This window comes from Oryzias latipes, chromosome 12 (assembly GCF_002234675.1).
Source record: "Oryzias latipes chromosome 12, ASM223467v1".
Taxonomy (NCBI): domain Eukaryota; kingdom Metazoa; phylum Chordata; class Actinopteri; order Beloniformes; family Adrianichthyidae; genus Oryzias; species Oryzias latipes.
In genome coordinates, this window is record NC_019870.2 from 23,804,522 (window position 1) to 23,831,494 (window position 26,973).

The 26,973-nt window shown below is 39.4% G+C and overlaps 1 protein-coding gene across 2 annotated transcripts in view; it reads right to left on the reverse strand.

Annotated features, from left to right (window-relative positions):
* igsf9 (immunoglobulin superfamily member 9) overlaps positions 1-26,973 on the reverse strand; it is an 85,402-nt gene that overhangs the window by 12,519 nt on the left and 45,910 nt on the right. For both annotated transcript variants that reach the window (XM_020707826.2, XM_011482007.3), the window contains exons 7-14: positions 23,216-23,357; positions 16,816-16,961; positions 14,179-14,321; positions 11,559-11,699; positions 11,032-11,148; positions 3,785-3,935; positions 3,422-3,533; positions 829-1,019 (exon numbers count right to left, since the gene is read on the reverse strand). In XM_020707826.2, coding sequence (XP_020563485.1) covers positions 829-1,019; positions 3,422-3,533; positions 3,785-3,935; positions 11,032-11,148; positions 11,559-11,699; positions 14,179-14,321; positions 16,816-16,961; positions 23,216-23,357 — 1,143 coding nt within the window. The remainder of the gene's footprint in view (positions 1-828; positions 1,020-3,421; positions 3,534-3,784; positions 3,936-11,031; positions 11,149-11,558; positions 11,700-14,178; positions 14,322-16,815; positions 16,962-23,215; positions 23,358-26,973) is intronic.

Below are 26,973 nucleotides of genomic sequence, written 5' to 3' on the forward strand. Positions count from 1 at the left end.
TTCTACATTTTCTAATAAGCTGGCTTGATGATCAGACCATCCTTGTGATTCTTTCTATTTTTAAGAAAACCATTCAGTATTTTCTTTTTCAAAAGCAAATGAAAAAAAACAGTGAAAAATATGAATGAAAAAAAAAAAATTTTTATTAAGATTATTAAAAATAAAATGTTGACTTTATAATAACTATCAGAATGAACTTAAATTTATTAACGGTTTTTAATTAACGGAAATATCCCTGTTCCATTTTCCCAAAGGAACTGTTTTCCTCTAATAATGTAATGTTTGAAGTTGTGTTGTTTCTTCATGACAGTATTGTTACTGTAGTCAGACAACAAAGGACTGACTCATAACCCGTCTGTTTTGACTCAATCTCTAATAGTCCAAATCAGAATGAGTGTTTGCAAATGAAGATAGAGTCCCCCCCCTGTCTCCTGTGATTGATACTGGTGCATGAAAGGTGCTCCTGCTGATGAAATGCACCTTTTAACTAGTGACAATGCATAAAACTGAGAAAGTGCCTCATTACTTCCTTAGATTTATGCACTCTTTATTGTCTGCATATAGGAGAGATGAGGAGTGTAGTTTCTGAATCTGGCAGCCCTGCAATGAATTATTCTATCAAGCTTATCACTTAAGTCTAAATGTTTGCCTTGAGAATAGAATAAGGGAAACACAAACAAACAACTCACTTTGATTTTACCCTGAAATAACAAAAAAAAGAAAGGTCAGAGTTGCTAGATTGGATTACAGCAAAGTCTGCTGCTGGACCCACACGATCTCTGACCAAATACAGCAGTTCTAAAGAGGAAACTGGGAGGTGGTACTGACCCAAAGTCCTTGTTGTGACAATCTCACTGAAGGGACCAGTTCCAAATTTATTCTGGGACAGGATGCTGAACTGGTATTCTGTGGCAGGAGACAGATCAGAGACCTGAAGCGTGGTGTTGGAGGAGGGGGGCACCGGCACAGAGAACCATTCCTGCTTCCCTTCAATATCACCGGCTGACATCTTCTTCACCCTGCAGAGGAAGGGGAAAAGAGTGAAAACAACAACAAATGATCATCATTCATACTCATCGTCAGATTCAAAAAATGTGACAGAGAGGAACACTGTAAAGCCCACAACATCCAATTATTGACAGAAAATTCACATAATTTAGAATTAGGATGTTTTGATGAAGTCCTATATATATAAATTAAAACTGAGCAAAAACCTTTTTTTGCTCAGTTTTAGTTTACAATGTAAACTTAAGATATCCGACTCAGACAATTATGTTTTGAAGAGCATAAAGAAAGAATTTCAGTTATAACTGTGAATACAGCACTTTGTTTTTCAAATGGGGACTGCAGAGCCGGATCTCAATCAATACTGTAATAAAGAAGAAAAAAACTAAAACAAGACAAGTTCAACTTCCAAGAAAAACATTAAAGAGCTCCAGGAATGGTTTGATATATTGGTAAAAAAAACATTTTCTCTTCTGAGTGGGAGAGAAAAAGTGCCAGCACAGCTATAGTATCTGACAAGCATTAGCATTATCACGTTTCTTCCATTAACTGAAATCCATTAGGGTAAAAGAACAGATGTCAGTTCAGTTTTCTCCATCAAAAAACATAGAAAAATTACATTTTATGAACATGTTAAGAAACAATGTTTATCTTTTCTAACTTTTAGTAGTTTCCAGAACAAAAAGTGTTCTTTTTTCTTAACTGTTCTTTTCTATTATGATCAAAACTAGTTGTACTGGAATGTGTGGCTCTGATGTTAGTGGTCGCCAACCCTCGGGCCGCGGACCGGTACCGGTCCGTGCGCCACTTGGTACCGGGCCGCAGACAGAAAACAAATGCATACGTTAACTTTGGTTATTTCCGTTTTCCTTTTCTTTTTCCGACACTGACGGAAGATTTATTTGGAAAACTACCGGATTGTGCTCACCACATCCGTTTGCTGTCATGTGACTTTAAGCAGCTGCTCGTAATGCAAAGTTAGCAACTCTAAGCTAAAAAACAAGCAAACAATAAAATGTATTTGGAAGGTTTCTTTGGGGAGAAAAGTCAGTGAGGAACATGAAGAAGATCCTTCGACCTTAAAGATACATGAAGCTGCTGTTTACAGACAGAACCAGGAGTTTTCCTTTAAAAACTGATCTATTGAGACAGTTGTTCTCATGGACAAGAAGCTGGAGAAGCTGCGGTGATTGGGTCTCGAATGTTTCACACATGGAGATAATAAAATTGCAGAGACCTGAGACTATTATAGAGGCGGTGGAGATCCAAAAGCGAGCCCATACCTCCATGAACCGGGATGAGGGGGCCTTCCTGCTCTCTCATACCTGGAGTAACATCCTCCAGCAAAAAACGAACATCAGGGGACGGAGGCACTTGTCAAAGTCTGACAGGCGACTCCGCCTCAGTCACAACCATCTGTTTTTAAAGACGTCACACACTACCACCTGATGATAACTCTGATGAAGGTGGAAGTGATTCCACAGAAACATGTTGGGTATGTTCACAAGCACAAACAGTGTCTGAAAAAAATAACTTCACAACTCTGCAGACATTCATGTTTATTATTGTTTTTGGAAAATGCCCTTTTGACGGTGATTGTGTCATTTTATTTTGCTTTATTTATTCATCACACCTTAAAAGTCAGATGTTGTTAAAGTTAGCGTCTGGTGGTTAGCATCCAGTTTGACGTCTTCATCTTCATCACTAAGTCTAAACCAACAGCAAATATTTGGCAGAGGATGAAGATTCAGTCAAATAAAGTTTTTAAACTAAATTTCTTGTAGTAGAATTTTAATGTGAAAAATATTTTTTCTAGAAACCAGTAGCAAAAAATGATCAAAGGCAAATTTTTGCTTCGTTCAGACCGGTCCATGACCTGAAAAAGGTTGGAGACCACTGCAACACTAAAGAGACACTTCTTGTTTAACTCCTCCATTTCTGATGTTAAATTGGATCTTAAAGTTTCATTGCAGTAAATATAAGCAAAAGAATTCTGAACATCTTTAACACCCAAAGCAATCTAAATAAAGTATATTTGTTGGTTTGCCAATAAGTGAATAAACAAGTCCAATTGCTGCATTTTAACTGCTTTGTGAGTCTGTTTTTTCCCAGTGCTTGAAAGTATTTCCATCAGTGGGGTTTAACCAAGCCTGTAAGTGAATTCTAAATGTATAAAAAAACCAACCAACAAGAAGACTTTGGTTTGCAATGTTTTTAACATCTATTGGGGTCACTATGTTAAGATGCTTTGATTTACAGTAGCTCTTTTTTTCACTTTTCTCGTATTATTGTAGCTGCCAAGAGATGATAACAGATAAATGAATTCTTCATCCCAGAGATCAATAGAGTAATGCCTGTGCTGTCGATGGCTGTCATGGTTACAGCCCCAGAAGAAAGTGGGAGGTGTTACACCCACCAAACTGAAAATGTCTGTGCTGATCCTCCATCAAAGCCTGCTTCCCAGGATACATTGGCCTGCTTCACCCCCGGAGAGACGGACATGGAGGAAGCTGCATGGGGACTGGTGCCTGTGATGGAGGAAGTGGAGAGGAGTTGATGGAAAGTGGCCAGTATTTCAACTACCTGAAACAGAACAAGTTTAGAGGCCAGCTCTTGATGTACCGCATTTATACATAGGAGGCGGCGTGGAGGCTTGCGCTGGGCAGAACAGGTACACAGAATAATAATAATAATAATCTGGGAACCAGAAGTACAAACTAAAAATGAAGAAAGCTCATGTAATCCCTGTCTTAGTGTGGTTCTGTGACATAACACTTACCGAGGACAAAGACCTGAGTCCAGGCTTTCACTGTGGCCACGCGGTTGGAAATGCTACACTCCCATTCCCCATGGTGCTCCTTGATAAGGGGCTGCAACAGCAGAGAGCCGTTGGGTTCGATGGAGTATGAAATGGGGCGAACGGGGTCCACCTAAAAACATGGAAACATTCACATGAGGGTAAAAATGAGTGGAGAGTACACTTATGCGTAAGTCACAACTGCCCTTATGGGTGGATTCGAGCTGTCTGTGAGCTAAAAGCAGGGCATGAGTGGCCCGCACAAAATTTGGCCCAAGGTCTCTGTATTTACATCGTAGTCCACTCGGTGAGCCCATAGGATTAAAATGTTGATGAACATTTTTCCTACGGAAAAGCTGCGGGCAACAGGTCGAAAGCAAAAATGTAAGCAACACGTAAGGGTGAGTAAGGGGGGGAAGTGGGAAAGATGCAGGCACGTCGCATGGATTTCTTCATTTTTTAAATCTCCTCGAAGCCTGCACACTATGCAAAGTGCCTTTTAATGCTGTTCACGTGATAACCGCTAACTTCCATGCATACAGCATGACTGTGGATGGGTCAAATGCAGAGAACAAATTTCACACCGCTAGGTGCGTGAAAACTAATGGGACTTCACCGTTAGAGTGTGGCGTAAGGACATCGTACAACATCATGACTCGTTCATCATAAGTGTGTGTGACTTATATTATCCTTACAATTACTTCACGATACACTTACCACACGCACAACAATGGTACGTTCCATTTTCATGGCGTCCCTTTAAGGTGGCTGTACAAGCCTCAAGGAAACTTCAAGATGCACCTGTGCCCCCTCTCTATGACCCTCTATCGGTGACAACCCAAATTCCTGCGGGACCTGTGCGGTTCAACCCCTATACAGGTGCAAGTGACTTAGGCATAATCAGAATAAAGTAAGCTATCTTCAGTCCAAGCAGGAGCAAAATGACCATAAATCCACATGTGAACAATGGGTCATACTCCCTGCAAAAACACAAAGCAGAATCTGCGATGGCAGGATGCTCAGAAACCAGAATGAGGAGTTTTATGTTACAGTCTCCTGTTTGATTCATGTATTGCTGTGAAATGGGGAATGAAAGGACCTTCAACACAAAAAGCGGGAAACAAACTGTTTAAAGTGACTTTGAACATGACAGGATGAGGGTTGGAGTATTTCGGAAACTGCAGGTGTACTGGGACTTAAATGCATGGTAAAGGGGGAAAAAAGAGATGCAAATGTCACATGTAAACCCAGATTAGGGTTGGACCAGCTATGGGGGCAGACATTTAATTTGAATTATCCTGTTTTTTTTGTAACCCTTGTGCTATCCTAGGCACTAACATTGGGAGTTGAGTCATCACAGTGCACTAAACCTTTTTTCTTCACTGGTGTCTATGGATTACATGAAATCTCTCCACCTTTATCCACCTTTGTCATGGTAGGGAGAACACGTCAAAGTAAGGGTGGGGTCATCTAAGATAGCACAAGGGTTAATCAGACAGGCCGATAATGAACTGGTTATTTCAACTCAGATGTAGCCCCGAACTCTTGGTTTACGGCATTGTCCCGCCCACTGCGTAATCTGATTGGTTATGTAAACCATGCATTTGTTTGAGGCAGAACCAATCAGAGGCAAAGAAAGTTTTCTTGTGTGAAGAAGCTACGTACATCCGTACACCCTGTATGTAAACACAGAAAACTCTCTTGAAGTAGTAACACATGTAAACATCTCATTCCTCTGCATGTCACACTACTAGCAACTATGGCTGTGACTTTTCCACACGTTAACACAAATGTGTCTAAACGCCATTAATTGTAAGTTAAAAAGTTTAGGTTTGTGTTAGGTTGTGTGGAAGGATCCCAAAGCAGAGTCTGAAGCCGAGGGCAGGTTAAGAGTTTATTTCTCAAAAAACAAAAACAAAATCAGACAGGAAGCTGAATCACAGAGCTAGACTGACAAACTAAACTGGACAGTTACTAAGAGCTACTGAATAGTAATCATCTGGCAGAGAGAAACAGAAAGGTGCAGGCTTTTAAAGACAGTGCTGAGATGAGGATCAGGTGTGCATTGCAGGGAGGCAAGTTCAGCCACGCCCCCCTGCTCTACACTGATGATAATAGTTTGTCCTCCTCATACCGAGAAAAAAACAATGCGAGCTTCTCAGCTGCTTTGTGTGCAGGTACAGCTGTGGCCCCTCCCTCCTCTGCTCAACACCAAGACAAGACACAAATCCCCCTCATCAGTTCCGACGACGGCATCTACAGCGAGCTCCCTGCAATTTCAGAGCCCAAGAGAAGCCATCTGGTTGGAGAAGATGCAGTACAACTTTGCATTTTTTCGTGCTGCTAATATGAGACTACTGACGATTTAAAAGTAACAATCTTTTTTCAATTGTTTTTAACTTAGTTTGAATTACTTGATACAAAATAGGGAGCTATGTATTTATTTAGCTTTTGGATTTTGTTTCAGCTTATCACAAAGAAAAAACATTTAATTTAAGTTGAAATTTCCCTTTATTTAGACTCCCTGTGAAAGCAAATGGAACCAAATCCTTAGTCTTTACAGCCATGGTGAGCTGGAGACCACATATGAATGCCCAACAAAAAAAAACCAGGAAGCGTGTCATGAAATGTGTGATGCTCAAGGATTGAGCTTCTATAGTTTTCAAAGGTTTTCTAGAAAAAAGTCCTCAGCAGACTGTAGTTCAAATGTCTTGGTGGTAAAATGCTAAAGCACCCTTTCTCAGCTGTCATTACCCGTCTAAATATAGAAACCAGACCACTACATTTGTCATTTCTCAGCAATTTGTATGCTGTTAATGTTAAAGATATTGAAATAAGTTAAAATATAACTGTGGTAAGTAATCAAGGACTTGATGAATGTATTTTACAGAATAATTACAAAGTGGTCTGACTTCACAGCTTCAACATGCTGCTGAGGTTCAGATAAACATTGACGCCTCCTTGCCTGAATGAGGAGGTGGAGGAAAAGTTAAACTGAATAAATTAGGACCTCACTCACTCTCTTTTGGCAAGCTACACACTTCTTAGCTGTGTGCTGTCAAAACACACCACCTACAACACACTGCACTGACACATGCTACTGCCCACAAGCAAAGGTCAAGTGCTGTTTGCTTGCATGGGAGGGGTTGCCTAGTCACCCAGAAAATGCATTTGATTGGTTAAATAAATGTGTACATGCCTGAGTGCTGCCTGAGTCATGGAGAGTCAAATGAAGTTAGGACTGGAAAGTGGAAAATGTCTGTTTCATTTAAATAGGTGCCACAGAAAATCCATAAAACAAATACAGATGGGTTTGGAAAATGAAAAAGGGTCACAACAGTTTGCACTATTTCTTTAGGTACTTTTTCAAACTGATCCGGTGTGGACTCTCAGGTCTGCAACCTGAGGCCACAGAGACACGTCTGGCTGTTTGACCACTCCTTTTAGGCTCTCTGGTCAAAGAATGTTAAAATGTTTTGAATTTTAAAAAAGTAACATATTCATCAGAGAATACGATACATCAAGCAAAACAAAAAACTCATATAAGTACATTTTTTAACCAAATTCACAAATAGTTGAAGCACAAAACCGCTCCACCAGGCTCCTGACTACAGTACACATAATACTCCAACAATTCGTACTGCTGGGCGACTCACAACCAGATTTCCTACTTCAGGTGCACCAGATTTTACGGTGGACTGTCTGAAAACAGAATTAAAGGTTTTGAAGTAGGGTTAGGCGATATGGCCTAATCTCTGATATTTTTCACACCACAATTCTACTTTTAAGCAATTTCTTTTCCTCCCTTTACTTTCTTAGTAAAAACTTTTATCTTATCATCTCCTTTGGGAGTTGAGCAGAATTCAAAGTGCAAGTAAATGCAAGCTTTAAAACTGCTTTTAAAACAACGCAGCTGATTTGTAAGCTGCCACTAGTAAATCATAGAGAGCAGCGGTGGCATTAATTTCACTAAAGATCCCATAGTGCAGCGCTTCATCTGCCACGATGCCAAAGAGAAAAAGTTGATTCAGAAAACAGAGCCTTTAAAAACCGACTGGAGGCAGAGTGAATGTTTACTGACATTACTGGTAATCCCGAGTGTCTCATCTGTGGCTGTGATTAAAGAATAAAATCTAAGACGGTGGTATCAGACAAACATCCAATATCCAATTTGCTGAGAAGCTGAGCAGACTGGCGCTTTGGTAACTTTGAGGAACAAAAAAGCAATTTTCAGTTGCTTCCTAACCCGTTTGCCGTACAGTGGAAACTACACCCGCGGATTCAGATGGAGCCGATTGAGCTGCAGTGTTTTCACACACTGAAGGCCAAGTATCACACTGCAGAACCGCACAGTTTATTCTCTCCATTCCTGTAGAAATGCCCCAGATCCGTCTACATGTGCTTCAAACCTTGTGCATGTTTGGTCGCACATTTCTATGTGAGAAGCTCTTCTCAGTGATGAAGACTAATAAAACATCACACAGGTGTTGTCCACTGATGACCTCCTGCGGTCCACCCTGAGAATCTCCACAACAGGACCTCACACCTAACACAAACCAACTTGCTGACATTAGTAATGCCAGGCATCTAGCACTGATAAAGTGACACAAGAGCAAAGAAAACAGAATTTGATTTATTGTTGTAAAGCACACATTTTATTCATATTTCCAGGTTGTATTTGTTTTATTATGCAGCATATTCCTATTTTGAATTTGTGTCATTTTGACAGGATATATTTTTATGGAGAGAAAAATATTTTTATAAAGTTATTTAAGGTTTAAGTTGATTTATTCCAGAGTATTATTTTCAGTCTATTTTTATTCATATTTATGTTTTAAAAAGTTCAGTTTTTAAAGGTTAGTTCTAGTGTGTTGAAAAAAGTTGATCCTCTCGGCCAAAAACCTTCAGCGTCTTTTGGATTTGGCCCCTTGAGAAATCTGAGTTTGACACCCCTGGTCTAAAGAAATATGGTAATAGTTACTTAGTTGGGATTTAATTTTAGTTTACAAATTCCTAGCTGAGATGCACCAACAATGGTGAAATAAACTGTATATCGTTTTTTTAAATCCCCGCCAATCTAATACCTTCTACTACTTACCTAAAACTGCATTTGCAGAATTGATATGATCCTACGTGACACAGGGTTCTTTTATCCCTAGTGCTATCCTAGGCACTTTAACATTGGGAGTTGGGTCATCTGGACCCCACAAGACAGTGCGCTGAACCTTTTTTCTTCAATGATTAGTGATCTTCACTGGTGTCCATGGATTACATGAAATCTTTCCACCTTTATCCACCTTTGTCATGGTAGGGAGAACACGTCAATGTAAGGGTGGGGTCATCTAAGATAGCACAAGGGTTAAAGCAAGCAGTTTGCAGCTCTGAGACCCAGCTGGGTTCTTCTAAGCAGAGTTTCATGGTCTCGCCTAGATTGATCCAGCAGCTCAATGTGCACGTGTTAGGTGGACTGTAGATTCTCGACTAATTTCAGGAAAAAAGATGGGACCATACGGGCTTTTTGTTGCACAACGAGCTGATGATTTTCCTAGGATTCATGTGCACATCTCAGAAAGTTTCTGATAACTCCTAGCTGTATGCAGCACATGTAGTTAACCTGAGGATTATAATTAAGTATTTAAAAGCCATGTAAACTGAAGCTTACTATAAGTTCTTTTAACAAGCAACTTGATGACATTTTTTAAATAATCTACTTCATGTTAGAATATCTCAAGTGTAATTTAACACATCAGTTCTTTCAAGTTCAATAGTCTGCGATTAAAAAGATACTTTTTTTTTTAGGTTTGCTGGTTGAGTCCACATATCTGTGGCTCATCCTTATTCTTCCTCTGCTCAGGTTCACAACTCTACAGTTCATCTGTCCACCTAATAAGGTTCACAGCAAGGTCAGACGGGAAAGAAGCTGAATCTGTGTCCAAGAATTAAATGTAATCACTGGTCTCTGTCTGTCATGGCCTGCTCTGCTCCATAGTAAGGATTTCTGTGAGGAGTTGCAGTCTGCCCGCTTCAACCTGCGTCAGTTATGTGGAGGATTTAGCTCACGTACATATAGCCACGTCATGTTTTAGGTTTAAAAAGCAAACGTGTTGAACTGTGCCTCTTTTCCTGCATCTGCTCAAGGGAACAGAGCTGCACTTGACAGCAAATATAATTTAAAGATTAATCATATTCAATCTAATACTGAGAGGATTTTTTTCCCCTGAAATAAGTCTGTTTTTCTTTTAGGAAAATTATCTGTGTTACGCTGACGTGTGCTAAGTTCAGGATCATTAGGCTCCTCATTACTTTACCATCTAGATGACTCGTGAGGAGATAAGAAGGGAGCTGTAGATGAATCCCTGAGGGCTTTTAAGGCTGCGGTGCAGATTTCACTCTACACCTCTGACATAAAACTCATCTTCTACTACTTCTGAATGAAAGTTCCAAACACAGACACATTCAGCGGTTTGCAAACAACTATTTTTAAGAGTGGGTCAACAGCATAGACTGTATATGACAACCTGGCTGAGTGACCTCTCCCCTTCCAAACAGGAAGCACCTGCTTTCCTGGAAGCCTATGTGATGCCTGCTGGCCCCCACGTCCAACTTTTGAAACGTTTGATTGAGATTCTCACACTCGGTAGGGGTGTGGACTTTCAACAAACTCACTCCTGATTTGCAAGAGTGGTTGCCATGGAAATATTGACTCAGAGCGATTTGGACCGATCACTACTTACTGATGTCATCTGGTTCCCACATGGTATATGGATGTGGCAGTATCCATATGAAAAAATGGCGACTGAATTGATGTCTTTTTATTAGAGCCGGAAGTAAGCCATTTTTTATCTGTCCAGTTCCGTCCAGTTGTTCTCTGCATTTGACCCATCCCCTGGGGGAGCGGTGAGCTGCAGACACAGCCATGCACGGGACCATTTGGTGGTTTAACCCCCCAGTCTAACCCCTCAGTGCTGAGTGTCAAGCAGGGAGGCAATGGGTCCAATTTTTTAAAGTCTTTGGTATGGCTCGGCCTGGATTTGAACTCATGCCCTTCCAGTCTCAGGGAGCCACTGATAGAGTGATAACAATGATACTGAGGTTCTGTCCAACTTTAGAATAAATAAAATACCAAGGTCATTTTATTATTTTCTAGGCAGGGAGTCTTCACTACATTATTTCTTGGTAAATAAAAAAAGGGAATATTAACACCAAACATATTGATCAGACACATTTACCTTCCTCCAGGCCGCTTTGCTCATTGACTCCACAGTTCCTTGACAAGGAATAAGCAGCGTTCTGCCGGCCTCCTGTTTGTACTGCTCCTCAGGAGCCATGCTGAATGATGGGGGGTCCTGTAAATTGCCAAAGCAAATACAGCTAAATCGAGGCGAGATTGCAGCGATGCCAACAGTGGATTTCAAGACTGGGTTACTGCTGGCTTGGACAAGATTATCCTAATAACAAAAGGATTAGCAACACAATTAACTCCCCACCAAGTGCCACCATTGTAGTAAATCTGGGCTGACTTCTATTAATATCAGAGGGCTCACACTTGAGTGGGGAAAGGTCAACAGAAAGTCTTTTTTTGTTTCCATTTGCTTTGACTGACACAGTTACGGTTCATTAAAATACAGTCAATTATTAACAAAACCAGAAGACTTCGAGTTTCTGAATGTCTTACAATATTTTTGTTTTCTTGCATAAAAAAATTCTGGATCCCATTTGTTCTACATTCTGTTTAGCATTCATCCTGGTCACGAACCTGCAGAACGGCTCTGGTTGGCTGGGATGATCCCATGCTGCCATAGCTGTTGTATGGAGTGCATGTGTATGTGCCGGCAGCATCCTCATTAACGGTCGCCATGACCAGGGTACCTTCAGCTTTTAGGGACCATCCTGGATACTTTATGAAAGAAAAAAATGGAACGAAAAAATAAATGAATTCAATCTTGATAGAGAGAAAAAGAAAGAAATCCATTTTATAATTGCACATTTTTTAAAGAACAAGAAAACGTTAGCAACATTGGGACACTTCTGCTTTTAAAGACTTTCAATTTCTGTCTGGCTTCATTGTAAGGATATCATAAATGATCTAAAATGGAGAAAGGGATAGAAGGATGTTTTGTTGCACTTTTTTCTTTCCTTTCTAAGTGTCTCCAAACACTCTGAGCATAAATGCTCTTTATAGTTTCAATTTCTGCACTAAAAGCTTTTAAACTTTTGAATTCAGTTTTTCTTCCATCAAGCGGCAGAAAAAAAGGCTAATGTTGTGATTTAACTGCTCCAAAGGCTCCCACTCAGTTTAATGAAGTCAAAATTGCCATAATTCTGGACAGTTTGTGTTGCTGCGAGTCTGCTGGCTTGCACGGCTGAATTGGAATAATTGGCAGAATAACAGCCTGACTCCAGCCCCTGAGTCCTACACTGGAGGTCCTACACTACAGAAATCTATCACATCTCCTGCAGAGCATCTCAACCACCACCTCGTTTACATCTCCAGCCAGGTTTAGAAGGGGATGGGAGGTAAGAGGTGGAGGAGTGCAGGGAATTTCCTGCATGCTGAAATGTGAAAAGAAGTCAAAGGGCTTCCAGGGTGGGCTTTTACTTTGAAAGAAGTATTTATAAAGAAGTTTGCTTCTCCAGTGAGACAGCAAAAGGACAGAGGTTAAAAGATGAGGGGAGATGTGTCCGGTTCTATACTATATAGAGCTACCTTCGTTCATCTCTTTAATAAGAGGATGAAAAGATCAAAGTGAAAAAGAGCAGGTGGTGGAGAATTCCTGAGGGCTTGCCTCTCAAGCTTTTAAGATCGAACACATTAGCCATGTCCATTAAAATGTAAATGATTAAAATGCCTTAATAGAAAGAAATGAGAGCACACTTCCACCAGTGCTTAGAATAAAATGTCTTGTTAATGAGAAACATGTGCCATGTGTAAAAGAGTTTTCCAATGGTACAGTATTCCCAAAATTTGGAGTGTTCTTTCATGAAAGAAAACTACGGTGGCCCAGAAGAGCAGATCACACCAACAAATCACTGAATGCAAAAAAAAAACCAAGACTGTTAAAGATCAAAAGGGCAAAACAAATAATGAAAAAAATAAAAGCCTATTACCTTTTAGAAATCAAAACAAAATTACTGGAACCAAAAACACAATTAAAAAAAAGGAACGAAATAAAACATGAAACAAAGCAAATGTAATTTCCAGAAATCAAAATGAAATGTTCAAAAATGAAACACAATTAGAAACTGGAAAAAGGTGGCACTATGGGACATCACTGTTTGGATAAAGACCCTTGATTTTTGAGGTTTAAGTTTTTTTCCAATTCACCTGCATACTTATTATAGAAGCTTTATTATAGAAGCCTTATTGAGTAATATATCCTGTGGGTGTCGCTATTGTCATCTTTGCTGTCTATTATAAATACAGATTGATTAGCTAACCTACGACAGTTCAGTTCCAGCCAAAAGATTTTCGATCGGTGTTGCAGAAAATGAGAGAATAAAAGGGAATTCCATTTTTGATATTTTTAAAAATAAAAGCACAACTTATCTGCAACATTGATTGCACTCAGCTCGACAGCCAGGTCACTCTAGCATCACCCACCTCAGTAGCTTGAAGTACTAGAATTAGCTCCTTGAGTTCTAGACTTAGTTCCTATACTTCTAAATGTTTATCATTAATACGGAGCAAATCCAGTATCACTGAAATGATGGATAGATATCATCATCCAATCTATGTCCCATAGAAACCTACCTTTTTGGTTTCTTCTTTTGTTTATTTTTTGTTTTTTATATTTCAGTTTGATTTCTGGCAATTTTTTAAATGTTTTTTATGGAAACCAGAAAGGTAGGTACTATGGGACATCTATGATTGGATATTGATGTCAACTGGTTTATTTAGCATGAAGTGATACTGGTGATGCTCCATACCAACCATAAAACTTTTATGCAGATATTAAAGATGAATTAAAAAAAAAACAACACAACACTCAAACCTCATCATCCAATCACCAATGATGTTTTTTTTTTCAACATTTTCATTTTGATTTCTGGGATATGTCTCTGTTTTCCAAAACGTTTCATTTTTTCTTGGTTTCATGTTTTTGAAAATTTGTTTTGAATTCTAAAGTGTAGTGTTGTGTTTTTCTTATCTGTTTTGCTTTTTCGATTGTCCTTGCGATCTTTAAATGTTTTTGAGTTGAGTGATTTGTTGGGTATGATTTACACTTCAGGGCCACCATAAAAAAACCCTCAAGATTTTCTTTTCTACTCTGATTTTGTGATGCCGCTAATATCAACTTTAACATGAACTAAATCGCAGAAAATTAGGAGCAGAGCTGAGTTTTTAAAGAAAATGAGGGTCATCCTTGTGTTCATACCAAAGAGAGGTCCAGAGGTTCTCCATCCTTTGTCCAGTCCACACGAAGCAGCGGCGGCTGGGCTGCCACCAGGCAGGTGATCAGCCCCGCCATCCCTGTGGGAAGGTATGTTTCCTTGGGCATGTGAATAACTCGGGCGGGGTCTGAAGACAATGACAAAACAAAAGTTCCTGATTTTGTGTGAGCCATGATTAGATTCAAACATTTTTGTGTTATATTACAAAATAAAGAAAGAAAGAAAGAAAGAAAGAAACAATCCAATAGCTAACTATATGGTTGAGATTCTGCAGTTTTCTCTGAGACTGCTCCTTTGCTTTAAACTTATATTTACAGCTGGAAGAAAATTCTTACAAAAAAGGAATAAAAGGTTTTATGAGAAAACAGCTGATTATACCAGGATTATGGTTAAATACTTGCTTTCTTTCTGATTATAGAAATGTTACACTTAAAAAAATGAAAGGAAAACTTTTAAATGATCAAATAGCAACTAGTCAACAAGATCTCACATTTACCCTGAGATAACGTGATTTAAAGTTCACATGTCATTTTACTTTGAATCACCTCTTCCTTCTGGTTAAAGGCTTACTGTTTTTTCTGTCCTGTTTGTGAAATAATGATGCATTTCTGTGGCAGCGCTGCAACCCAAGCGTTTGTGAGTATTTTTAGAGCACCAGCGTAAGGTGCTGCTTGTGAGATGCTTCTGAAACATAAAGTCTGGTGTGGCCATTAACTGGACTGAGTTGTGTTTCCCGCTGTAAGGTCCCACTACCACAATCATTTGATAGTTTGATGCCACTGACATGTCTTCCCTCCTCATCATTCCTAGTTGTTTTTTTGTTTTGTTTTTACTACTTTTGCATTTGCCCAAGGTCAGCGCCACTACTGTGAAGTGAATCCTGGATGCTGTAGAGGCTGCAGTGGTAGCTCGGCTCCTTCAGGAGATGCACCAAACCCAGTTTTCTTTATGCCATCAGTAAGAGGAGCATGAAGACTCACAGAGGTGGGATGTTACTCTAACAAGGTTCTGGTGGTATCTGCTCCTTCTGTGTAAGTCTCTGAAAATAACCTCCAGCAGATCAATGCAGTAATAATTCTAGAAGTAGACCAGGGTGTACTGCATCCTCTAGGGGGCCCAACAGTGGTTGGGTTTGCTTTTGCCACAGAATACTGGAAACTGCAGGTCCACCACTATAGAGTAATTTGTTTTCACAGAGGAAATGGTTAAGCTAAACAGAAGTTGAAGATGTAAAAAACATCAGGAGAAGATATGAAGGGTATTACACTGATTAGATCACTAATGGTTTGGGGAAACATACTTATAGAGGAATGCTCAGATCTCTACTTTTTATTAGGCTTTAGGAGGAAAGACCCTATACTTGTTCAAAGGCTCCCAGGTTCTTCTTAGTATAGAGCAGTGGTTGGTCTTGCTTGTCTAGAACACAGGGGCATGTCATGGAAAATAAGATAATTGCCATCATTGACAAGCCCTGACAATGTTCTGACCTGAAGGCACCAGGTGTGTGATACGTTTTTATCAACATTCGTATCGAAAAACTGATCGAGTACTGGGAGTAACATTATCCATTGAAAATCACAGATCTAAACAAGATTATGTTGTTAAAAAGGTATAAAATCGATCAGACAGTAAATAATCACCTTCTGGTTTCTCTTTCTGTTGTGCTCTCTACTGTCTTTACCTTTTTATGTGCATGTGATGGAAACAAAAACAAAAAGCCTCCAATCACAAGCTTCTCGGGACAATTCCAACTGGCCTAAGGTGAACCACAGTAAATGATGTGTGTTGTCTGCACTAAACATTTGATAACCTTTCTTTTTCATAGCACTGAAAATAACACCTGAATATGTGACTTTCTCTTTTAACCAGAAAGAAAAAAAGCCTAAAAGACCCAAAATGCAGGTGTTATGTTGGCTGTTATGTTGAGGACCTTTTGTTTTGGTTGCTTACAATAAAAAGTGCCAGTAAGAAAAATAAGAGTTTCGGTGTTAAAAGGAATATAAAATTATAGTTTTAAATGCCAAATAAATACCATATATCTAGATTTAATCAAGTTTGGTAAAAGAAAAGGACGGTATTGTATCGTTTCAAAGTCAGTGGAATCTTTTATGTTTCGATTCATGGACCTTGTATTAAGATGCGTATCCTGTGAGAAGGAGAGATACACAACCCAAGTATACTGTTTAGTATATGCTTGTGTTCAAAAACACGACATCACCCAGTGTGGGTATAGATTACAACCAGCGGGGTCTCTTCACTTGGTTGTGAATCAGCTGACAGCTGGGTGACTCTTGTAAGAAGCAACTGACAATGTTGAACATAGCATCTGTTTATAAATGTGCATGGCTCCCCGCATAACCAGAAGAGTATCAAGGATACTATAAGAAGCATACGAGTGTGGGGAGTAAAGGCAAATTTTTTTAAACATCTCATTTTTATTATTGCTATTTTACGTACAAGACACTAAATTAAACACATTTCTGAATACAACGTGAGGGTTAAGTGTATTTGTATCTGCCTATCTATCAACGACGACTGTTTTACATTAATAAAAACCTTTGCAGGTAATGTGTAGGTCTATGGTGATTTACAACAACATACTGCAGGTTTGCATTACATACACATCACTGTGAGGATGGCGGAGGCAGCAGGCGGAGTCAGGAGGCCATTAGTCGGAATGCAGGTATAGTTCCCAGAATCCTCTGGGATGAGCCTGGAGATGAGCAGAGTTCCATCCACCATGATCTTCACGCGTGACTTCAGAGACCTTCACAAACACAAAAGGGAATTCATCAGCATGGAGAGAATCGACCTGATCCTTTAGAACCTGATGGAAATTATTCAGTTTTCTCACTCAAGTCAAGTCAAACAGGATATCAAAGCATCACCACGTGTAGGAGGTTGAGTTATTCACTACTGCAGCACGGAAGGAGGTTAAGGATATTGCATTTCGGTTTGAGTGGGAAGAGAGGAGCCCACACGCTCTATACATTCATTTACAGAAAAAAAACCAGACAGAGACAAGAAGACTTAACCAGCCTCCTTTTTCACTCACATACTTTGTCTTGATTGTCATGTTTTTAAGGGAACACCCAGCAAAGGTTCAGATACCTTTGTGCTGCAAAAAGCACGTCACTATTTAAAGAGCAATTACCAAATGTATTAATAATTTGATCAATCCTTACATGTGTTGCCAAGCTATTAATAGCATTTTTGAGTGGATTAGCTCCAAAATATCTCTGAGATTTTATCCCCTCTTAGCAGGTTGAGTACTAAGCAGACTGACATCAGCCAATTAAGCTTCCATCTGCTCAAATACATCCCAGGCGCTGTTTCCTTAAAGGGCACTTAGCTGCCTGCTAGATGATGACATGCTGGCAATCATGAACCATTTGTCTCCTCTGTTAGATCTTTTGTCTTGCACAGAGCACGGCTTTTGTCAAACCTGCACAGAAAAGCTCATTCATTCAATAACGCTCTTTTTCTGCTTTTGAAGTGACTTGACTGACGCTTCCACAAACAAGATGCATAAAGTGGTTTGGATGCACATGTACAATCGCAAAACAACAAAAACAACACTGACATTTCTCCAGGAGTGTTGTTGTCTGGCTCATATAGGAAAACCAAATATTTCAGTTTCATGGAGTGGAAATCTGTATATCAGACAAGCTTCATTCTGACAATGCTCAGTAGGGCTGTGTATTGGCAGGAGTCTGGCGGTACTATACGCATCAGGTTACACGTCACAATATAGTATATACCCTGATGTATCCCCAGATTGTACCAGAGACAGTATATCCAAATTTTTTGAAAGAGTATGACTTTGAAAAAACGTTGTCTGAATACCAACACACATTTAACGTGAAATTTCAAAATTCGGGGAAGAGCTCCTGCAGAAACCAGGGGAGATGAGAAAGCGTGACTCGGCGGTCACAGGTCAGCTCTTTACAGTAATGAGGGCTTCACTCACCAATCTAAAAAAAAATCTTCAAAAAAGAAAAGAGAACGTGTGCATCTGGGGCCTCGGGTCCCCCCAGAGGAGCTGGAAGAAGTGGACGAGGCGAGGGAAGTCTGGGCATCTTTGCTTAGACTGCTGCCCCCGCGACCCGGTCCCGGATAAGCGGAGGAAGAAGGATAGATGGATGGATGGATGGATGGATGGAGGGAGGGAGGGAGGGAGGAATGGATGGATTTTACATGAATAAACTCGTATAAAATACAGTTTGTCTAATTCAGAGCATTAAGCTCTGCACCAGTGTCTCACAAGTTGCTTTTATCCATGCAGGTTCATAGTGCGTTTCTGTTGGTAAGTTAGGAAATATTTTTTTCAAAACTAACCATTGTCTGGTTAGTTTAGACGGGATACACCCTGAACAGGTTGCCAGTCTGCCGCAGGGCCTATGGGGCTGGAGCGATCGCGGTCACTATGCTGAGCCCTGAGCAGCAAAGCATGCTACGCTGGATCACGGCAACAGAGCTCACAATGCCAGGCGACCCGAGCTCCACTGGACCCTGGGCGGCTGGCTGGATGGCAGATAGAGAGCCGCTGCGGGATGGGGAGGCAGCCTACTCTGGCCTCCAAAAACGTTATGATATTTTTCTCGTTTTCATTAAGACAATAAATCTTGTTTTTATTGTTTCCCCTCTAATACTAATATGGAACAGAGAGCCATCAGACTTGGTCACAGAAGTAGCGGCGGAAAGCGGCCATCGTTCAGAACCAGTTCATGCTGCAGCAGGAGTGAAGCTCATCATACCTGGAGAGACTCCGAATAATCTCATGAACCCCGACATGGAGACGTTTGTAGAGCTTTTTAAAATAAATCAGGTAGATTTTTAATCAAACATCTTTCATCTCTTCTATGCATTGTAAATGACACCGCTCCACGTAGCAAAAACACTTGGTAGCGCCTTGAGGCCCAAAGCACATTTTTGAACAGGCGTCGAGCAACGAATTTGACACGTGTCAAAACATTCCTTTTCCGTCCGGTCCAACACCAAAGATTTTCAAACATGATCAAAATTAATAAAGCTTGGCCTCAATTACAAAAGGGGTTTATTCAGACATACCTTTGGTTTGTCTGAAGATTAACAACCCCTATTGTTAAAGTAAATGTCCAACACAAGAGGCCTTCAGCTCTCATCTGCCTGCCCAGCTGTTGGACAGGACAAGTAAAAAAATAAATAAATAAATAAATAAAAACCTAGGCGTCCGATGCGAACTGCATCTGGTGTGAATCCAGAACTAGCATGGTTATAAAAAAAGGCTTCCCATATTGATTGAATATACTTTAACAAATGGCAGCTTGAATAAACAACTGAAGAAACAACGAACAATCCCCAACATGGCAATCTGATTTTTCAGCTGACATTGGGGATGAGTAATGCGAGGATTTTATCTAGTGCCGGTGCCGAACCAGTACTTTTAAAATGGTTCCGGTGGCTGAATGGTTCTTGAGCCTCTAAAATTAAGAAAAAAACACAGCAATTTTCCCATAAACATTCAAGTGTGACGAAGCTGCATCATAGGGAGAAGAAGAGCACTTGAATGTGGAAACGATGCTTTATCACCTTCTTTCTGACAGCCTGCACTGCAGCGCTCCATTTCCATTTTCACACATGCTGAAGTAAACACGTATTTCACCCCTTATCGCCACGACAACAGTCTGTTTTCAGAGTTGGACACGTCACTCGGATCCATATTCCCTGAATTGGAATCTGTTGCTGGGAAGTACAAACAAACTTTGACTTGCTTTGCCTTCAGCATCTTCACAGCCTCACTCATTCTAATATGAACCCACCCCCAATCGCTGGAAAGGCAAAATGATTGGCTACAATTGTACAGCAAAACTGAATAGAATGCATGTTTTTGAATGTTAGAATTGATGTTTTTTCGGTGAAGAGCTGCTGAAAGAGGCTTTTTGTGCTGTGCTGCCAACTAGTGGTCGGGGTTTTAGTACAACACAAAAGTAAGATGCTCTACTAAATGTTCCCTTATTAATAACTGTTGTTATTGTATAATTGTTATATTTCACAGAATTGGTGTTCTTTCAAAACCGCTAATGTTTAAGTCCAAACAAAAAGCTTAGCGTATGACAGCTGAAAGTCTTCGAGCCGCACTCTTCTTTTCACCTTGTTTGACAAGGACTTTTCTCATTTATTGCTGGTTTTCCTGTTGGAACTGGGATTTTTGAGATTTTAATCGAGAATTAGCTGTCCTAACTTTGACTTCTGTCTGTTTTGAGTGTGTCTTTTTCTATAAAGCACATGATATTATGCATGGATTGAGCAATACAAATAAACTCGCTTTGCCTATTTTGGTCACAGCAGGGCAACAGGATCTCTGCATGACATTTAAAATGATGACACGTCATGGCCGGATTTGCATTTATTGAATTTTGATGGATTACTACTGCGCAGCAGTGAATTTAAAACAACAAATCAATTATTTTACAGTTTATTTCTGCAGGTCACTGAGCCTTCACATTACTTGAAGTACAGTATGTTTTTCAGCAAAGACAGCACAGTTAACTTGTTTTTTAGACCTTAGTGTAGCCTTCTGTCAATTTATTTTGTACAGCTTTATACACTAAACATCAAGGTGAAAATCTTTTTGTGTGACTTCAAATACCTTAACCTAGAAGAAGGAACCTTGAAGTTTTTTTCTCTTCTTTCTTTCGTCTTCTTTTATGACAATCTGAATTGCACATGTTAAGTAGCAGAAAAAAATCCACTTCTCATTAAATCCTCAGACTTGTCCGTGTACATTTCCCCCCGGTCTCCAGAGCACACAGCCAATGAACAAAGCTTCCTTTCATTAGTAACAGGACTGGTTTTGGCAGAGCTGTTTGCTTCGGTCTACCAAAGAAACTTTGGAGCGTTTACCAGTAACACTGCCATTAAAGGTTACAACAGAAAAGTCATTTCATTTTGAGTAATTTAGCTGTATATCCTTTACTTATCACTACAATGCAGAAGGACATTTAATAGAAAAGAAAGCTGGAAAACTGAGATTGCTTGAAAATCCCAAACTTTGTCTTCATCAGTTAAGAATGTGCTCTTCACTTCTGCACAGAGACGGTGTACAACACATCATATAAAGCAAACATTTAAAAAATACATAACATACAGACGAGTCTTGTTAGAAGCTGCTGCATCACTGTCAAGGTGTCAATTTGTCAAAGATCCACTCCAATGAAAATGATGTTTTTTGTGTTTTTAACATGTTCTTGTGGTATGTCTCTGATGATGGAGGACATCTAGAAAGAAAGCTGAGCCTAAACGTGGAATTCTGTGTAGTTCTTTATTCAAATCATTATGAATCAGGGGCAGATGAAAATATTCTCTTTTTTTTTTTTTTTCTAACTTGTTCTGTCCAACAGCTGAGCAAACAGATTAGAGCTGAAGGCTTTTTGTGTTGGACAGGTTTTACTATCACAAAAAGAGGTTATATAGCTTCAAGAAACTAGAGTGTACATTTGTATAAACCCCTTTTTGTCGTATTATTTTTTATTTATTTGTTACATTTAGTGTGTGTGGGAAGGGAGAGGGGAAGAATGTGAGGGGAGGGTGGAAGAGAGTAAAAGGAAGAAAGGTGAAAAGGTGGGGGATACAAGCACTGATTTGAATAAGTTATTATTTTAAGCTGTAACAATTATACCAGATCTGCTGGAAAGACGAATGTTACATAAAAGGTGAAAATCTGACACTAAGATGAGCGAAAAAAAATCTGTCCATCAATACACTGTAGGTAAGGAGGAGGGATGAAGCAGACAGGGAGCAGTGTGGCAGTCTGCACGTGCACGTGGGGGTGGAGATACATGATGAAAATATTCTCAGCGATGGGAAAGGGGCGGGCTTACTCTGTGCCAAAGGCCCCGCCCACAACTTAGAAAATCTTTTTCTAATTAACTCCTGCTACTATGTAAAAAAACGATACAGGTTTTTGGGTTTTGGCTTAACATGGAATAATCATAATTAAAATAGCACTGGGAAAACAGGGAAATGTATTTGCTTTGATTCTTTTGCAAACTAAATTAACATTTGCTTGATGAGTGGAATCCTTAATGTGCAACAAATCTGAATAAACAAAATTGAATTTAGGTCACAGGAAATTGGCTTTTTCCTGCTCTGCGTTTGCTCTGCTTTTGTGTAGTTTGTGCTGAACATCCCCTCTCTGCTTGGCTGCACTGCAAAGTCTGCAACAAGTGTGAGCAGACAAAGGTGACACTAGTAAATAATTGAACAGAAGCAGCTCTGCAGGACAGACCATATGATGACAAGGTTTCTGAATCACCTCAGGCTTCTTTTTCCTCAGACCTGCCCGGTGCCCATCACATGATGGCAGCTGGGATATCCTGAGCAGCAGGAGGGGTTTAAAAAAAGATGCTATTTTCATTTGACATTTGTAAAACCACCATTATTACTTTTGCATAAACGGTACAATGAACCTAAAATGCTGCTTTATGCCAGACAGATTTCCCGAATCCCGAAACCAAAGGCTTTACAGAAAATTCTGTGCATTTTTGTTTGTTTAGGAGACTTTTTGGTCACACATGATCAACAGCACTTGTTTTGAAATCTCTCCTCTTTAGCTGGAGTAAAAGCTCCATGCTGTCAGACCAGTTTGCGGCCATCTGCATGAATGGAAATCAGGCTTTTAGGAGTTGCTTTTGTTAAAATAGGGTTTTGTTTGGAGTCTGGCTTTCATGCAGCTGTGCCACATATTATTAAAACCTAAGTGAAAAAATAAAAATAAAAGCACAGACTTCAGCCGCTCCACATTCTTTCTGTGCAGCAGCCTCTATGATGACATACAAGGAAAATAAATGTATATTTCAACATTAAAAACCTTTTTTTTTCTTCAAATTTGAGCACTGTTATCATATTTCTTTTTATTGTGTTAATGCTTGCCATCTTTGTGTGTTTAGTCTTCTGCCTCTCTTATAGACAGAAAATGAAAAGAGGTGAAATCTGTTGAAAATAGTTCAGATTAGGACAAAACTGTTTAGCTGCACTTACTCTATGTGGTAAACGTTTTCTCCACCTTTCTGCCACACATATGTCATGTTGGGGGGGTCAGCCACTGCCTGGCACTGAAGAAATGCATTCTGGGACATGTTGAGGGAGCTACTTTTTGGAGGAACAACGATCACCGGCGGACCTGTTGATAAAAAAAGAGACAAAAACATCACACTTACTTGGTTATTCTGATAAATTGCTTGATCTTTTATACAAAATGGTGATTGTTAAATATGTTCCTCATACAGAAGTGAACAAATATGTGTTTTACTCTTTAGGGAAATTCAGGGATTTCATAAAACTTTCTCCTAAAGCCACAAAGTAAGAGTGAACGCCTGAAAGAGACTCGCATCCTTGCTGCTCCTTGAGGCAGAAAAAGCCTGTAGGTGATTGCAGGAGCCCCATCTCTCTTGTCTTTTCACGCATTCAGCTCCGCCAGATCCAGCTCATATTTTTATAGGTCGATTCAACATGTCAGGTCAGTCAGTGAGGGAGATCACTCATATTGGCTGTGCAGTGAAGTGCATAAACGAATGAGAAGTGAGGCGGCAGTGACAAAAGACAGTAAGAGACCAACTGAGCATGTCACACGCTATCTCGTCTCATACGGAATCTTCCTCTGTCCAAATCTACCTCCAGATGTCAAAGCAAAATAGAAAAACCAAATTCTGACCTTTCCCATACTGGAGAGCTATACTTTGATGTGCAGGTAGAGAGAATGTATTTTGCCATATGCGGTAGGAATTTTGCTTTATTACTAAAATGAGAAATGACACAGCATATTTTAAAGACCCACTCCGATCATCTTTGGAGCTGTTTTAAAAACCTGTGTTGTTTTCTAGGACATAGTTTCTGCAGAGCAGCAGCAGTTCATTAGAAATTTGCCTCAAAGTTGTGGGTGGGACCATGGTGCAGAGCAACCCCCCCCCCCTTCCCCTCCAGTGTATGTTCTAAATCACAAATAAAATCTTTGTTGAACATTTTATTGTCCTGATTCATAACGGTTTGAATAGAACGAATTGATTAGAGTAGAAGTACTGATTTTCCACTCTATAAGGAAAAGTTTAGAGTCTCAATTTTTTTTTATAAAATGACAGTGGCGCCTTGTAATCTGGACCTTCTTATATATGGATTAGTATATAAGAATATTTTAATTTATAAAGAGGATAATGGCTGATGAGGTGTCCATCATCAGAAACTAACGGCACTCAAGGCCATAATCCCACTTATACCATAGTCACTTGCAAAAGGAATAAATGATCAATCAGTTAATATTCAATAAATTATTAGTGCTTTATTCTTGTTACATTTTGGTTTAAATCGCTTTTTCACAAAAAGCGATTTAAAGTGTGGAAAATACGATACTCAAAAATGGAATTTTAAGCTTAACTTTCTTTATATTTAGACATGTTAAAAACACTAAAAACACAATTTTTATTGGCGTGGGTCTTTAAATATTTCCCATGATGCTCTAACCTCATTGTTTACCATGTCTGTTGCTATTGAAATTACCAAGACCGTGTTTACCACTCTTAGATTCAAAAAGTTCATCTAAAAGTTGAACAAAGTTTATATTCTAAAAGTAATAAACACCTGCTGAAATATCTTACATTTAACTTAGTTTGCATGAGCATCAACTTGATAAATGAGCTCATATGAGCCGAGGCAAAGGTCAAAAACTAAAAAGCAACTAAAAATTCTTTTTCAAGCATAACCTTTTAAGCAACAACAATAAAAGGAATGCAACTATCTCCCCCGGTCCCTGTGTCTTCAGTTTTAACAACATAATTGCCTTGAAACCTAATCAAACACAGCCAGTGCAGAGTGCTGTTATGATGGCCCATTTATCTGCTGCACAAACCTCTGTGAGCTGTGTGCTAAGAGCTAATATAAAAGTCCAGACACACAGCCTTTCTTAGTTCTTATGAACAGCAACATAATCTCTGATACGGTCATTACAGATTTGGTTCGTAATCATACATGTGCAAAGTGTTTGAGTGAAAGGTTTTAGAGGTTACTACAGGCTTTTAGGTTAAACTAGATAAACCATTAGTCTTTACTAATCCATGCATGTGGCAATGCCGCAGAAAAGAGGGGCCAAAGCTCAGATGCATGTTTACATGGACTGTTAGACCAAATGCTGCAAATATGAGCGTCAGATTTCCAAATATGTGAAAACATTGGAGAGCTTATGCCTATATGTGAACTCCTCATGCTACAGGAAGAGAATCCGCGGAAAGAGTTGGATTAGGAGTACAGAGAGAAGTCAGAAATAAATTCTACAGAGTATTATGCCGCACAGTGTTGGTGTAATCCAATGATGCACAGCGTCATATTAGTATAATCTGTGTGTAGTCGACCGACAATCTGGAGCCAAAAAGCTCACAAATCACCTGAATCAGATTTTTCTGAAATGTTTTCCATTTTGTCAACAGAAAATATTTGTATTTTTCACTCCAACTGCCTCCAAAAAAATAAATAACTCTGGCTGCTACAAGGTAGTTTTAGTCACTGCAAAATAGTTGCAGTTGTTTGTAAAAATAAAGTTTCCTCCACTTGCAAGGCTTTATGAAAAAAAGCAGTAAAGCACATGCAGTAAAAGTCTGAAAAACTAACATCCCAAGATTCAAAGGATTCACTTTTTTTTATGTATACTTTTCTTTTTTCAAACAGGCTCCTGCCCATTGTGTTCAAACTCTGCTCAAGCTCTCATTTAAAAAGTTTTGCAGGTTGTTCAGATCTAACTTTGTAAGAGTAAATGTTTCATCTTCCTGAGCCTCTACTTTTAGAAACAAACTGTGAACAGCATTTAAAAGATAGTTTCCAAAACGTCTCTGTGAACTTTAAGGCTTTTCCCTTTTCTATATGCGGGTTACTTTATTGTGATTTTGCCAAAATGTCAGATTCAGAACGAGGAAAATCTATGTTTTCACTGGGTCACAATGGCTTCAGAGTATCCAGGAACACACCATTGCAAAAATATGCAAACTTGTAACATTTACAGACCCAATCCAATGAAAACTGTGTTTTTGGTGTTTTAAAATGTTCTCATGATGGAGGACATGTAATTGCATTTCTGAGTATTTCTTTATTTAAATTGGGTTAAATCATTAGCAGATAAAAAAATACACAGTTGGAACAGTTGGCCACAAGCTCCCTGCTCCACTCCATTCTGATGCATCCACTTGTAGATAAATAGATCCATGTGCATCTTTGTTTTCCTTGTCTGAGCTGGAATCTGGCTCTAAACTGTACGGCTGTCGCTCCTCAGCATTGTTGCACCGGTAATGTTAGCTTGGGGGTGTGGGGGGCTGTAAGCTAGCGGGAGAGAGTCGAAACAAAGGGATGATGGGATATTAGCGGAAGCTAAGCTTACGAGAACTCAGAGGTGAGTTTCTAATGAACTTCCTAATGTCCTAGAAAACAACAGGTTTTTTGGATTTTGGCGAAAAACGTCACAATCATAATTAAAAGTCCACTGGGAATGCTTTGAAAATGGATCAAAAGATGATCGGAGTGGGACTCTATTAAGATGTTTTTGGGGTTGACATTAAGAAGTACATTAAATAAGATTTGTTTTCATTCAACAGAAGTGTATGGATCCGTTATTACATGTGATTACACTTCATGTTCGTAAAGAAACGTTTTTTGGATCTCTAGGGAGCATGTTAAGATATGTTTAGCAAAATCACTGCTTAGGTTTTATTTAGAAAACTTCGAAGACTTCATCAGTAGCAGCATAAGAATTTCAGCAATTC